We start from the raw sequence: 15,839 nt of genomic DNA, 5'->3' as shown, positions 1-15,839 counted from the left end.
GTGGCCAATTGTAAATATTCTATTTACTCCTGAAAATGATGCGTATTGCACAGTTGTTGTGTATAGTGTTCAAGAGTGTTGATGGTGGGGGCACCTGGGTTGCTCAGTAGATTAAGCATCTGTATTCAGATGATCCCAGAGTCCGGGGATCGAGCCCAGCATTGGGCTACCTGCTCCGCGGGGAGTCTGCTTCTCCCTCAACCTCTGCTCCTCCCCCTGCCCATGCTCTCTATCTCTTTCAAATAAATAAAAATCTTTCTAAAAAGTGTTGATGGTATTGTTTTTTTTTTCTTTTTTTCTTTTTTTTTTTTAAAGATTTTATTTATTTATTCATGAGAGAGACACACACACACACAGAGGCAGAGACACAGGCAGAGGGAGAAGCAGGCTCCATGCAGGGTGCCCGACGTGGGACTCGATCCCGGGTCTCCAGGATCACACCCTGGGCCAAAGGCAGAGGCCAAACCGCTTAGCCACCCAGAGATCCCCTGATGGTATTGTTTAATTTTAAAAAAATGTGTCATTTACACTTACTGTGGTAGGCATCGCACAGTGTATAGAATGTTGGACCATTATGCTGTAGTTTTGAAACCAATATGTTATATGACAACTGCTCAGTGCAGCATGTTTTTGTTTTATGAATGCGATATATGCACAAATCTCTTTAAAAATTCTAATTTGTGGGGATCCCTGCGTGGCGCAGCGGTTTAGCGCCTGCCTTTGGCCCAGGGCGTGATCCTGGAGACCCGGGATCGAATCCCACGTCGGGCTCCCGGTGCATGGAGCCTGCTTCTCCCTCTGCCTGTGTCTCTGCCTCTCTCTCTCTCTCTCTCTCTGTGACTATCATAAATAAATAAAAATTAAAAAAAAAAAACTTAAAAAAAATTCTAATTTGTATCTTCAAAGTTCTCTTTTGTTGCTTAAACCACCTCTTTTCTTTAGATTCTTTTTTTAATTTATTTTTTATTTTTTGTACTTATCTTTTGTGCTGTGGTCTTTCCTTAAGTATTAGGTGATTCATACTTGTTTGTTTTTAAAACCAAGGGAATAATGACAGAAGTTCTGTTCATGTGGTCAGAATTTGTTGGTAAGTATCCTTTTAGGATGTGGAGTTGGTTTTACTAGGACCTTTACTTAAAGAAAACTAGAACTTTTTTTTAGGGCTCTGCCAGGTAAATCAGTATCATTTTTCCTAGCATCAGCTCTTTTGAAACGTATTTTGGCCTTTGTCTTGTAATTGTTTTTTCTTGACTGGTTGTATTAGCTAAAACCACCAGTGTCATGTTGAATAATAATGTGTAGGGTGGGCATTTGTGCCTTATTCCTAATCCTAAATATATATATTTATATATATACACACTTTAATCCAGCTCAGTGCTTTTTGGTTTCCCTGTTAAATGAAAATGCTTATCTTTAACTTTGGTTTACACTGTTCAGTCTCTTTTATATGTCATTGTCTTCCAGAATTTTTGTGAAATCTTTGAAACCATCATGGGTGATGGATTCTTAGTGATTTTAGGTTCTTTTATTTTTAATGCTCTTATTTTCATTTTATTTTTTTATTTTTTTTAAAGATTTTATTTATTTATTCATGATAGTCACAGAGTGAGAGAGAGAGAGAGAGAGAGAGAGAGAGGCAGAGACACAGGCAGAGGGAGAAGCAGGCTCCATGCACTGGGAGCCCGACGTGGGATTCGATCCTGGGTCTCCAGGATCGCGCCCTGGGCCAAAGGCAGGCGCCAAACCGCTGCGCCACCCAGGGATCCCTTATTTTCATTTTAAAGGCATCTCAGAGAGATGCCTGGGTGGCTCAGGGGTTGAGTGTCTGCCTTTGGCTTAGGTTGTGATCCTGGGGTCCTGGAATCAAGTCTTGCATTGGCCTCCCCACGAGGAGCCTGCTTCTCCCTCTGCCTATGTCTCTGCCTCTCTCTGTGTGTCTCTCATGAATTAATAAATAAAATCTTTTTAAAAAAAGGCATCTCAGAAAAGAGGAGATAAGCATATGAGCTTTTCTTGTCATTTAATTCATTACTATTCTGTGGAGACTCTAAAAATATTCCCTTCCCCCACATTACAACACTGTAAATTTCTCAGATGGCTAAATAAATACAGTGTACAGTATTGGGACTTGTCCCTTTATGTCTCTTTGTCAAGTGGAGTTGTTAAACTGGGAAATGCATTGTGACTCATAAACCTAGTCAACACTGAAAAATATTTCCATCTATTTTCAAAATCTGGAATTTGAAAGTTTTTTGATTCATGTTTTAACCTAGAGCAAATAATATTTGAAGGTAAAATTTTTCTTTAGGTGGTCATGCATATCAGAAACTAATGAGGGGTAACTGGGTGGATCAGTGGTTGAGCATCTGCCTTTGGCTCAGGTTATGATCCTGGGGTCCTGGGATCAAGTCCTGTATTGGACTCCCTGCGGGGAGCCTGCTTCTCCCTCTGCCTGTGTCTCTGCCTCTCTCTCTTTGTCTCTCATAAATAAATAAAGAAAAGCCCAAAAATAGAAACTAATGAACAGAAGATATCTATCTATAAGCAGAGTGTTTTTTTTTTTTTTTAAACAAAAATGTTCCAGAGACTGCAAAGCTATATATACTTAATAGATGAGAGATGGGACTAGACTGCCATAGTGAGTTTATGAATTGGTATGGTTGGGGATAGTATATCCATATATGGTTTGAAGTAACCTGGTATCCAAAAGCATTAGATAACAGAACAGATTTTTTGTTGTTGTCAAGATCCCAGAAAACTGATCTGCCGTCTTCCTCTTTTTTTTTTTCTTTAAAAATTTAATTTATTTACTCATGAGAGACAAGAGGAAGAGACACAGGCAAAGGGAGAAGCAGGCTCCCTGCAGAGTCCAATGCGAGACTCAATCTCTGGACCCCTGGGATCATGCCCTGAGCCAAAGACAGATGCTCAACCACTGAGCCACCAGGTGTCCTGCCCTCCTCTTTTTTCTTTCTTTTTTTAAGATTTTATTTATTCAGGAGAGACACAGCAAGAGAGAGGCAGAGACCCAGGAAGAGAGAGAAGCAGGCTCCATGTAGGGAGCCTGATGTGGGACTCAATCCCAGGATCACACCCTGGTCCGAAGGCAGACACTCAACTGCTGAGCCACCCAGGTGTCCCTGTCCTCCTCTTTTGAAAAATCTAAACATTTGGTTGGAAGAACAAATATTAAAAGTCTGTACTGCCCAAGATAACCTAAAGATTTAATGCAATCCCTATCAAAATACCAATAGTATTTTTCACAGAACTAGAATCTTAGGTATGCTTTCAGAAACACTTCATGCACATAGAAGCAATGAGGTGTGTATGTGTCTGTAGTTAATTGTGGAATAAATTACAACACTATTATATTGTACATCATGAACATGCTATAAAGGTACCTATATGAGTTGAGTCTTTCCACAGTGTAAGTTTTATTCAGTCAAAGCAAGGTTGACATAATTGAAAAGCAGGTTCGAGATTTCAGACACAATGACATTTCACTACATTCAATTTGCCTTCATAGCAGGTACAGAAAGCAAAGCACAATACAAAGTCACACAGCAAACAAGATACAATAAGGGGCAAAAAGTTAATGAACCAAATGCAAAGTTGTCTGTGAGCACGCTGTTGAGATGAGGCCTTACTCCCATCCAGGTCAGCTCTTGGCACTTACTATTTATTATATTCAACCAGTGGATGATCTCTGTTGTGGTCAGAGATCAGTTAGGCAGAGTTTTCTGGGGGCAGTTGCCTTTTTAATGCGGTCAGACATGGAAGGGTCAGCATCTGGAGAGTGACAGTTTGCTGCAAGTCTTTGCTTTTTTAAGGAGTGTAGTCAGTCTTGGGTCTTTGTAGGCCTCTTCTAATTCTACTGATTATCAGCTTTCAGTTCTTCTAGGCTCTCTTGGCTTTGCCGGTTATCAATTTTGGATGCCATCAGCCCATGCTGGTTTTGGTGATACTCGTCTTAGCTGTAAAGCCCTTGGCTGCTTACATCATTGCTTGACACGAGTTACTGCTTGACATAAGTGACTCCATCTTACTCGCTACATTGTGCTTTTTAAATGAAGTATCTTGGACATAAGATAAGAAAAACACTGAGCTGGATTAAAGTATATTCTTTTTTTTTTGGATTAAAGTATATTCTACATGTTGTCTCAAGCTCTGGTATTTCACATGGTTGTGAAAATGCCTGTAAGATTTTTCTAGTACTCAGAACAATTTGTCATACTGTGCTAGGGAAGAGGATTTTCCTAATACCTGTGGCTTTTTGGACATCCACTTTCTCCTAGCTATACAAAGGGAAAAAAAGGCACCAAGAGAGGGATTTTTCCCCCTTGAATTCCTCTTTTATAATTTGTTTTGTATTTGTTATCAAATCTGCAGAATCTTGGATTAAAGTTTTGTTGCTTTGGTTTTCTCACATGCCACAGACAGAATGAGCTTTCCAAAACAGTATTTGTCATTTTTCTTTGCAGAATCCATTGATCTGTTACATTAAACCCAGACTTCTCTTAGCTTTTTATTCCTTTACTTTACCTACTCAAACAGCTGTTCCAGGCTTTGTTTTGTTTGTTTTGGGCCTTCTTTAATTTTTATTTCTTAACATCTGTTAAAGCAGAAAATATGTCTTTGAATAAAAATGTTTAAAGGATTCCAGATTTCTTTTTTTTTTTGGTCCTTTTTATAGTCTAAAGATCCATACAATCATACTCTTCCTCTTATGTAGACAGTCCTTAAGTATTTGCTTCTTAAGCTATACTTAAGAAAACTGTGGTTCGGGGTGCTTGGGTGGCTCAGTCCGTTAAGCATCTGCCTTTGGCTCAGGTCATGATCCCAGGGTCCTAGGATTGAGTCCTGCATTGGGCTCCCTGCTCAGTGGGGAGCCTGCTTCTCCCTCTCTCTGCCTGCTGCTCTCCCTGCTTGTACGCACACACTCTCTCTCTGTCAAATAAATAAATAAAATCTTTTAAAAAGAACACTGTGGTTCAGGGTACCTGGGTGGCTTAGTCAATTAAGTGTCTGACTCTTGGTTTCGGCTAAGGTCATGATCTCATGGTCTTGGGATTGGGCCCTGCATCAGATTCTGTGCTCAGTGCAGAGTCTGCATCAGCTTCCTTCTCCCTCTCACTCATTCTCTTTCTCAAATAAATATTTATTTATTATAATATAAATATAAAATATATATTTATTCATGAGAGACACAGAGAGGCAGAGACATAGGCATAGGGAGAAGCAGGCACCCTGTGGGGAGCCCACTGCAGGACTCAATCCTAGGACCCCGGGATCACGACCTGAGCCGAAGGTAGATGCTCAACCACAGAGCCACCCAGGTGCCCCAGATAAATAAAATCTTAAGAAAAAAACCCCACACAACAACTGTGGCTCATCAATTTTAGAGCAGTGATTCTCAACCAGGGACAGTTTTGTCTCCTGGGGGTCATTGAGCAAAATCTGAACAGTTTTGGTTGTCTCAGCTAGGTGTGGTAGTGCTACTATTGTTCAGTGGGGAGAGGCCAGGGATGCTGGTAAATACCCTACGTGCACAGGACAGCCTACCACAGTGAAGAAATACCTGGCTTCTTTTGTTAGTAATGCCAGGGTTGAGAAAACTTGATATAGATCCATGGTAAATAATCTTTGCTTCCTTGGTGTATATATATATTATTTATACAAGTATATGTACTTTATTTAATTAGGATCTATTTTTTACTTTAAATTGAGTTTTAAAAAATATTTTATTTTATTTATTTATTTGTGAGCAACCCCAGAGAAGCAGGCAGAGATGTAGACAAAGGGAGAAGTAGGCTTCCCATAAGAAGCCTGATGCGGAACTCGACCCCAGGACCCTGGTATCATGATCTGAGCCAAAGACAGACACTTAACCGCTGAGCCACCCAGGTACCCCTAAATTGTATTATTTTTCAAAAGTCAAATATATGTAGATAGTTGTGTAATAATATCCAGGGCAGTCTACCCCTCCCCCCCCATAGACATTTTCAACTTTTCTGTGGCTTCTGTATTTATACCACTCTTACACTGCTACTATTACTTTTTCAGTTTTAGAAATCCCTCTTTCTCTTCTGTTTCCTTTCCCTTGTGTTCCCAATATGTCACTTTTTTTAAACTTAATAATAATCATTGTATTTTATGAACATATAAAGATTCCTCATGTATTCTTTCTTGTGCAATCTTTTGTTTTCCATGGATTTAATAGTTTTGCCTTTCTTTTTGATATTTCTATCTTCTAAGATAGAAAAAAATTCTTAGTCCATGCTTATCTTGAAAATCTTTTCTCCACATACCAGTGATTTGTTTAGGCATATGATTCTGGTTTGGAAATCATTTTCATTCAGAATTTTGAATCTTCCCTTTTGTCCTTTTAGCAAAATATGATGTGAAATGTAATTTTCTGAAAGCATTTTGGGTCTTTGAACTTCATTATTTTTTATTCGGTTGTCCATTGTATTCAGTGGATTAAATGCTTGATAAAACTGCAGAATTTCCAATCACAGAACCTAGCATTGTTTTGTTTTGTTTAAAGATTTTATTTATTTATTCATGAGAGACACAGAGAGACACAGGCAGAGGGAGAAGCAGGCTCCACGCAGAGAGCCCGATGCAAGGAGCCGGACGTGGGACTCGATCCCCAGTCTCCAAGATCACGCCCCGGGCCGAAGGCAGCGCCAAACCGCTGAGCCACCCGGGCTGCCCCCTAGCATTGTTTTTTTATATGAGAAAATGTTCAGAATCTAGAGCAACTGTGAGACTCATAAGGCCATTGAGAAAAATGCCTGTTTTTAAAAAAGATTAATATTATTTATTTGAGAGAGAGAATGAGCATGTGCATGGGTGTGCATGGGAGGGGCAGAGGGAGAGGGAGAGAGAGAAGCTCAAGGAGACTCCCTGCTGAGCACAGATCTCCTCACAGGGCTAAATCTCATGACCCTGAGATAATGGCCTGAGCCAAACCAGAGTCAGATGCTTGACTGACTGAGCCACCCAGGCACCCCCCACAATGCCTTTTTTTTTTTTTTTAATGGTTATCTTTTATTGAGCAAGGAAAGTTCAATCAGACCCTGCATCTGTACCTGTGGTTTTCTTTCTTTTTTTTTTTTTTTTTTTAATTTTATTTATTTACTCATGAGAGACACACAGAGAGAGGCAGAGACATAGGTAGAGGGAGAAGCAGGCTCCCTGCAAGGAGCCCAATGTGGGACTCTATCCGGGATCCCAGAATCATAACCTGGGCCAAAGGCAGATGCTCAACCACTGAGCCACCCAGGCATCCCAAGTACCTGTGGTTTTCAAGTTCACTCTTAACCATTACCTGGTGATGCTGATTTTCATGGAGATTTCTTGATCCCACCCTGAGATTCAGTAAGCGTGACTAAGGCTCCCCTGGTGATACTTATCAACCACGTGGATTTCTTGACCCCCCTCCCCCAAGGATATTTGTCCTCAGTGAGTCTGGTGTGGCACTAAGAAATTTGCATTTTCCTAAGCGGGGACCCCAGTGGCGCTGCACCATTCTCCAGGCTGCAGTGGTATGAAACCGAGAGTATTCAGAGACCTGGGAAATCAGCACCTACCATTCAACATGGGATTGTGTTTTTTTTTTTTTTTTAAAGATTTTATTTATTTATTCATAGAGATGCAGAGAGAGAGAGAGAGAGAGAGAGAGAGAGAGAGAGGCAGAGACACAGGCAGAGGGAGAAGCAGGCTCCATGCAGAGAGCCTGACGTGGGACTCTATCCAGGGTCTCCAGATCACGCCCTGGGCTGCAGGCAGCGCTAAACCGCTGCGCCACGGGGGCTGCCCCATGGGATTGTGTTGTGTTGTAATTATCTATTTACATGTCTCTGACCCAGCACCGTGTGCAGTCTCGGAAGTAGAGTATGTTTTTAAAACCTTTTTCAGTGATCTCTGGGAAAGTATGTTATCTCTATGGAAATTCTGTGTTGTTGTATAGTTCCTTATAAGAAAAGCAGTATGAATAATTATATAGGCCTGGAGTGAGCTTTCTTGTGTTAAGGTCTTTGATATATTTTATGCTTATGTCATGATGTTTGAGTATCTTTATTGCTTAAGGATTAAAGTGTGGTGGAAGAGAACAATTAGAATCATTGCTTGAGATTCATCATCAATCAATTGGGTTTTCTATATTACAATTTGATAATGGTTCCTTTAGTTTGGGATTAGCTTAAAATTTATCTTTTTTTTTTTGTTTGTTTGAGCCAAAATTTGTTCAGCATAAAGGAAGCCAGCACTTTGTCTCTTTTTAAATCTTTTTTTTTTTTTTAAGATTGATTTTTATTTTGTTTATGATAGACATAGAGGGGAGAGAGAGAGAGAGAGAGAGAGAGAGAGAGAGAGGCAGAGACACAGGAGGAGGGAGAAGCAGGCTCCATGCCAGGAGCCCGACGTGGGACTCGATCCTGGAACTCCAGGATCGCGCCCTGGGCCAAAAGCAGGTGCTAAACCGCCGAGCCACCCTGGAATCCCCCACTTTGTCTCTTTTTAAACTACTTTTATCAACAACTCTTGGCATGGTAGTACATGTGTTAATTACATATTCATATTTATTTCTTTTTTTTTTTTTTTAATTTTTATTTATTTATGATAGTCACAGAGAGAGAAAGAGAGAGAGGCAGAGACATAGGCAGAGGGAGAAGCAGGCTCCATGCACCGGGAGCCTGATGTGGGATTCGATCCTGCGTCTCCAGGATGGCGCCCTGGGCCAAAGGCAGGCGCCAAACCGCTGCGCCACCCAGGGATCCCTCATATTTATTTCATAAAATAATTCTGACTCAATCTCCTGCTTTGTTAGCTGTTAGTATATGTACTTGAATATTTTAAGTATCACATTTTCATTTTTAATTTGGGAGAAAATACATAGCTTCATAAAGAAAATTTAAAAATGAAAATCACCTATTTTCAATTTTGCATAAAACCTACATTCCCTTAAATTATTTATATTTTAGATTGGCTGAGTATCCTCTTGATTTTGTAATTATGTCATATCTCTAAAATAGTGTATAACCAACATTTCCTTAACTCCTAATGTAATTATGAAAATAATGATTTGATGATTCCATTTAAATCTTCTTGTCATTTCAGACAGTATGGAAGAGACTAATGGTGTATTGTTTATATTTTCAGTGTTTGTTAACGCTTAACATCCAAATGGCTCTTAAAGAAAGTGGTGTCTATGAAAATAACATTCAGCTTTTGTTCCTCTCCATTAAAAAAATCACCCAACTTTAGAGAACTTTAAGATGCAAGATTTTATTTCTTCTAGGTGATTAAGTATTAAATGTTAGAAATACTGCTTTGTCAGCTATTAGGTAAAAAAAAAGTAAATGAAACCTATTTTTGGAAACCCCATTTGGTACTTAAGCATGCTGCATGTGTGAGGAGCACACATACTACACACGTCACAGAAGGTCTCCTGTGGCAGCTGTAGATGTGCAAACCTCAGCCGAGCAATATCCCCCCATTCGTAATTCTGTCCTTCTAAGAGCCGGTCAGGTAATTATTGACTGTGAATGTTGTTATATGCTCTGGAGTAATAATGTTAATTTTTCTGTTTCAGTGATACCCATGAATTAAATTAGAAAAACCAAAAACCTATATAACTCTCACTAACCAAATAACAGATTTGACAGGATAATATGGAAAAACACATGCTCTCAGAAGTCTTTTGAAGTGATAATAACTATAGATGATTATGTTTTTATGAAGGGAAAATTATTTTATTTTTTTAAGGGAAAATTATTTTAAATTTAAGGAATATACATTTGCAAAATGTTTGATAAATTGTGATTTTTTTACCTGTGTGTTAGCATTTTACATTTTATTTTGCTTTGGGTAATGTTTTTCTTTGAATTATTATTTTCCACTTTGATGTTCCAACAGCTTGTTCTTGTAGCTTCCCATACCATGCATATATGATGTATTTGTTTTTCCTTGTCATTTTGTGGGGAGCAAGCAGTGACTTTTGTTTACAAAATCTAATGACATTGTGACATTTTAAAAATATTTTGTGAGTCCTGACCAATTATCTATAACTTGAATTGTCTATCAAAATTCTCCTGTCAAATTTGTAGCTCTACAGAATTTTTCAAGCTATGGAGGATAATAATTCTAAAAGTGTTTGTAACAAATGCCTCTACCTTGATAACCTTAGTTTTTCTCAAGTCTAGACAAGTTTTTTTTTTTTTTTTAAATAGACATTCATTTTTAAATAGACATTTCATTCATTTTCAAACTCATACCCTGGGTTGTGATCAAAGGTAAATGCCATCAGACTTCAGGGTCTGTAAATTTGTGGGTCTTTATTTTGCCCTTTACTTTATAGCAGTGTATTTAAATTTTAACTAGGCTTTAGAGCAATGTCAATAAAGGTAAGTTAGTTAATCTTGATATGAATGTGTATTATTTTTAGGTTCTCATATGCAGTGGCTACTTAAAAAAAAAAATCCAAAGATTATTTTAGGTATCAGTTTGCATGGTGAAGTCTGTCTAAAGTCTCCTTGTATAAAATCACCTAATATTAACTCTTTATAGATTCAGAAACTCACTTCTAATCTGAAGGTTTTATTTTCTTTTTTCTGTAATAATTAGGGGATACCTGTCAAGTGTTTAATGTTATAAAGATTTACTGCCTAACACAGTTCTTTCTACAGGTTAGCCATACAGTAAATGTCTACAAAGACAGTACTGTTTTTTTAGGTTATGTAACATTAGGGTTATAAAGCAAGTCTAAGTATATACATAAATGTATATTCCTAACTGCTATCTACTTTTTTAATACCAGCCTTACATCCTGCATATTCCTAATGTTGTATATGTCATCACTGTGAAGGTGATGTGACCTTTCTTACATTTATTCACTTTTTTCCTTTTCCAACAGGGGAAAATGCAGTGTTGCCCTTCTGAATGAGACAGAGTCAGTATTGTCATATCTTGATAAAGAGGTAATTCACTATTACACTTGTTTTGTGGGGTTTTTTTCTTCCCTTGATTTCACATGAAGCCCATACCTTTTAATTTATGCCTTCTTGCACCAAATTATTAGAGAGAGAGCAGCATTATATAAAAGCATAATGACCAGAATACATTTAGGAAATTTAATTTTTCTGGTTAACTGAGATAAGAGTTGGCAAAAATTTCTGTGTCTGTTTTCTTTCAGTTGGTAATGAAAGGTTTTTTACAGTATGATGATTTAGTTGGTAGTGGAAGAAATATTTTTGGCTTTATGAAATAAGTGACTTTCCTGTATTTGGTCCTCCTGCCTGTTTTTTTGTTTTTGTTGTTTTTCAAATAAACAGTTTTTCTTTTAGACTTTTTCCAGATGAGATTTTTAACTGGTGGTCTGCTTTCTTTCCTAAAATCCCAATAAACTTTGTCAACTAAAGTGTTTCTGTAAACTTCAACAAGAAACATTTTAAACATTTTTTAACAAGTTGAATGAGAGCATATGCTTCATTGCCGGGAGGAAATGCCTCTATACAGAATATTCCACAATGGGAAATTTTACTGTTGATGTTTTAGTATTTAACCTTTATAGTTTCATGGTATTTTTGTTTTTCCAAATCTTTATTTTCTGTATGTATGTGCGTGTTTATGTATGTGTATATGTATTTTATATGTGTGTGTGTGTTTTAAAGAATTAAATGGATATATTTTCTTTGAAAAAACTTTTATTATACTTGAAAGTATTGTCTCATCTTAAATGAAGAAATCGTAACTACAAAAGATTGATGCAGATAAGTGGGACTGTTGTACATTAGAAATTTTTTTTCTTTTTGTTAAAAATTTTATTTATTCATGAGAGATACAGAGAGAGAGGCAGAGGGAGAAGCAGGCTCCCTGCAGGCAGCCCAATGTGGGACTTGATCCTGGGACCCTGGGATCATGACCTGAGCTGAAGGTACACACTCAACCACTGAGCCACCCAGGTACCCCATACATTAGAAAATCTAATAGAGGGGCAGCCCGGTGTGGCTCAGCGGTTTAGCACTGCCTTTGGCCCAGGGCAGAATCCTGAAGACCCGGGATCGAGTCCCACATCGGGGTCCCTGCATGGAGCCTGCTTCTCCCTCTGCCTGTGTCTCTGCCTCTCTCTCTCTCTCTGTCTCTAATAAATAAATAAAATCTTTAAAAAAAAAAAAAAAAAGAAAATCTAATAGAGAAAACTAAGTGGAAGTAAATATTTAAGGCAGAAAAAAGATTGATAGTCTTTATAACTTACACGTGAAATTTAGAAAAGTACATAGTAGTGTTTGTCAGTCAACATATAGATAATGATGGATAAAGATAATTAGTATTAGTATTAGTTCAGAAATTAGCTCAGAAATTAGTATTAATTCACAGAAGCAGAAATAAAAGGAGGAAACATTGAGTATGTTTCAGTGTATTTTACTGGTGTATTTGGCTGTTAAGAAGTGCAATTTATAAATTTTTTTGTTTTTCATATAAAATTTTTTTTTTAGTTTTAAGTAATTTCTAAACCTGATGTGGGGCTCCAACCTACAACCCTAGGATCAAGAGTTGCATGCATGCACCACCAATTGAGCTAGCCAGGCCACCCCAACAGTGTGATTTTTTTAAAAGTGGTATTTTTGCTTTCTGATTTGTTGTTGGCAATTTCTATGTGCTAAGAATTGTAGGAGATGAAAATTTGCACAGATCTTTAGGAGTTTTTCCTGTCTCCTTGAATTTTAAGCACGTGGTCCTATATCAATATTTAAGAGAGGAACTGACCTCTGGCACTGTATTTGAAGAAACCTGTTTTTTTTTTTTTTTTTTTTAAACCAGAGGAAGCAGTTTAGTAAAGTTATATTATACTTTACATTTACTGCTTACATTATATTCTGTTGTCAATTTGAAAAGCACTTTTTTTAACCTTTTACTGCTTTATCTGTTATAAGACCATCCTTGAGAAAATGTAGTTTATAAATACTGAGATTGGCATATTTGAAGATGGCAACCCAAAGGACAACTTTTTTTTTTAAAGATTTTATTTATTTATTCATGAGAGACACAGAGAGAGAGAGAGGCAGAGACATAGGCAGAGGGAGAAGCAGGCATCATGCAGGGAGCCCAACGTGGGACTCGATCCCAGGACTCTGGGATCATGCCCAGGGCCAAAGGCCACCAAGCCACCCAGGCGTCCCAAAGGACAACTTTCTAATCATGATTTTTTACTTCTTAAAAAATTACATTACATTATTACATTATATTTACATTTTAAATAATTTCCCATACTAGGCAGCACATATTTATTTAAGGAGTCTTTTTTTTTTTTAAGAGATACCATGCATGGGAGCTAGTGTAAGCAGGGGAAGGGCAGAGGGAGAGAGAGAGAGAGAGAGAGAGAGACAGGGAATCTTAAACAGGCTCCGTACTCAACATAGAACCTGGTGTGGGACTCAGTCTCACAGCCCTGAGATCATGACCTGAGCTGAAATCAAGAGTCAAACGCTTAACCTACTGAGCCACTCAGGTACACCAGATTTAAGGAGTCTTAAGCAACCTATGTGATCCTAAATAATAATTTCATCTCATTTTACTGTCAAGTATGGCAAAATCCTATTTTTATAAAATACTATGCTAACATATTTTACAGAACCAAAGTGACCAGAAGTATGTCCTCTTTTTTTTTTTTTTTTAGAAGTATGTCCTCTTTTAAAGCCAATAATGTACCAGTGGTGGTAGCTTTAGTTACCTACTAACATTCTTTGTTGCTCCTGTCTTCAGAAACACATGATTCTGATTACATTTTCATCACTTCCATCAACTTAAGCAGGTTGATTTATATATTCTGCAGATTTTTTCTTTTTCTTTTCCCTAGGTAGCATTTTTTTTACATGCATAAATTGTCACACTGTTGTGTCCTCTTGTTTAAGCTTTTCTTCTGACAGTAACCCGTGATTAAAACACAGTGCAAAATTTCTGGGATGCCTGGGTGGCTCAGCGGTTGAGTGCCTGCCTTGGGCCCACAGTGTGATCCTGAAGTCCTGGGATCGGGTCCCACATCAGGTTCCCTGTATGGAGCCTGCTTCTCTCTCTGCCTGTGTCTCTGCCTCTCTCTCTCTCTCTCTCTCTCTCTCTCTCTCTCTCTCTCTCTCTCTCTCTGTCTCTCATGAATAAATAAATAAGACCCTTTAAAAAATAAAATAAAACACAGTGCAGAATTTCTGAATTGATGGTGTCAGCTTGTCCCGTTCTCTCCTTTCCCTTTATCACAGTCTGTAAGATCCTGAAAGGAGAAAGCTGTACAATCTGGCAGATTATCTCTTATCTGCAACTTGCTCACCAGGGTCTTGGTAAAATACTAATGGTAGGAACGGGCCGCTCTAAGGTATAATGTAGAGAGTTGTTCAGTAGATGACCATCAGAGTCATGGCAGGAAGCCGGGATAAGACTTTATAAGACATCTAGTGGTTTTGCAGAATTCAGCAAAGGCCTAGTGGCCTGGTCATTTTATCCTTTAGGCTCAGTGAGGGCCTTTTTGCATTTATTTTTATTTTTATTTTTTTGGCTCATGACCTGAGCCAAAGGCAGATGCTCAACCACTGAGCCACCCAGGCATCTCTTATTTTTATTTTTTAAAGAATTCATTTATTTATTTGATGGAGAGCAAGAGAGCACAAATGGGGAGCAGCAGAGAGGGAGGGAGAAGCAGCCCCCCTGCCAAGCAGTAAGCCCTATAGGGGGCTCAGTCCCAGGACCCTGGGATCTTGATGTGAGCCCAAGGCAGACCCAGAGCCTGGAGGTCCTTTTTTCATTTTCAAGGGCCTTTGCAAGTTAGTGGGTATGCTGGTAGTGGTTGGTAGGTATAGTTATATTTATATACATATTTATATATAAATATGAGTGCTTCAGGAGTTAAAGGAGAACTGCAGAATTAGAATAGATGTTTAAGCAATACAATGTGACATTTTAATTAGTAAACTGCATGTGAGCTCAACTCTTCTAAACTTTATTTAATGTGAGATGTTTATGTATTTTCACATTTTGATAAAATGTGGATGGATACTCCAAAAGTAAGGATGCCTGGTGTCTTCATTGTTTGGTATGGGCTTTAGAGATTGAAATGATTGCTTGATTCCAGATGTCTTACCTTTGACTTATAGCTTAGTTTTGCTAGCTTTTCAGAATCTTGTTTTAGAGTAGTTAAATGTTTTCTTTTAGACTAAAACCAACAAAACATTATAATCTACCTTTATTGTAAGCTATTTATTTTTCTTGATTTAATTTTATGCTCTTTAGCATGATGACAGTAACCTCATTGTCTTCTTTAAGATCTGTGAATTTCTTTACCATGATGAAATCTTACATAGTGTCTGAAGTTTTATAGTTTCATTATCATGACACTGGCTTTACTGCTTTATAAAAAGTGGAAGGAATTAAGTTTACCTAAATATTTTCTGTCATTTTTTTTTTCAGGACACCTTTTTCTACTCACTGGTCTATGACCCTTCAGTGAAAACACTGTTAGCTGACAAAGGTGAAATCAGAGTGGGGCCTAGATATCAAGCAGACATTCCAGAGATGCTCTTAGAAGGTATGTTTCCCTTTGGGTTTCAAGTCCTATGAAAACAAATGTCTTGAAACTCAAATATTCTTTTCCTCATATGGGAGAAACAACTATTAGGCTGAAGTTTAAAAGTTCTAAGTTCTTCTACTTATAGAAATACAACAAATAGTAGCACCTGGGTGGCTCAGTCAGTTAGGCATCTGCCTTTGGCTCAGGTCATGGTCCTGGTGTCCATGGTCCTGGTGTCCTGGGTGGCTCAGTCAGTTAGGCATCTGCCTTTGGCTCAGGT

The 15,839-nt window shown here is 38.1% G+C and overlaps 1 protein-coding gene across 12 annotated transcripts in view; it reads left to right on the top strand.

The window, feature by feature from the left end:
- Positions 1-15,839, top strand: part of MTA3 (metastasis associated 1 family member 3) — a 313,378-nt gene that overhangs the window by 116,983 nt on the left and 180,556 nt on the right. For all 12 annotated transcript variants that reach the window (XR_013349328.1, XR_013349329.1, XM_077843428.1 and 9 more), the window contains exons 5-6: positions 10,919-10,982; positions 15,460-15,577. Coding sequence is in view for 10 of the 12 variants with exons in the window: in XM_077843428.1 (XP_077699554.1) it covers positions 10,919-10,982; positions 15,460-15,577 (182 nt within the window). In the remaining 2 variants the exon portion in view is untranslated. The remainder of the gene's footprint in view (positions 1-10,918; positions 10,983-15,459; positions 15,578-15,839) is intronic.

This window comes from Canis aureus, chromosome 12 (genome assembly GCF_053574225.1).
Source record: "Canis aureus isolate CA01 chromosome 12, VMU_Caureus_v.1.0, whole genome shotgun sequence".
Classification (NCBI taxonomy): Eukaryota; Metazoa; Chordata; class Mammalia; order Carnivora; family Canidae; genus Canis; species Canis aureus.
Note: the sequence above shows the minus strand (reverse complement) of the source record. Positions and strands in the feature narration are given on the sequence as shown.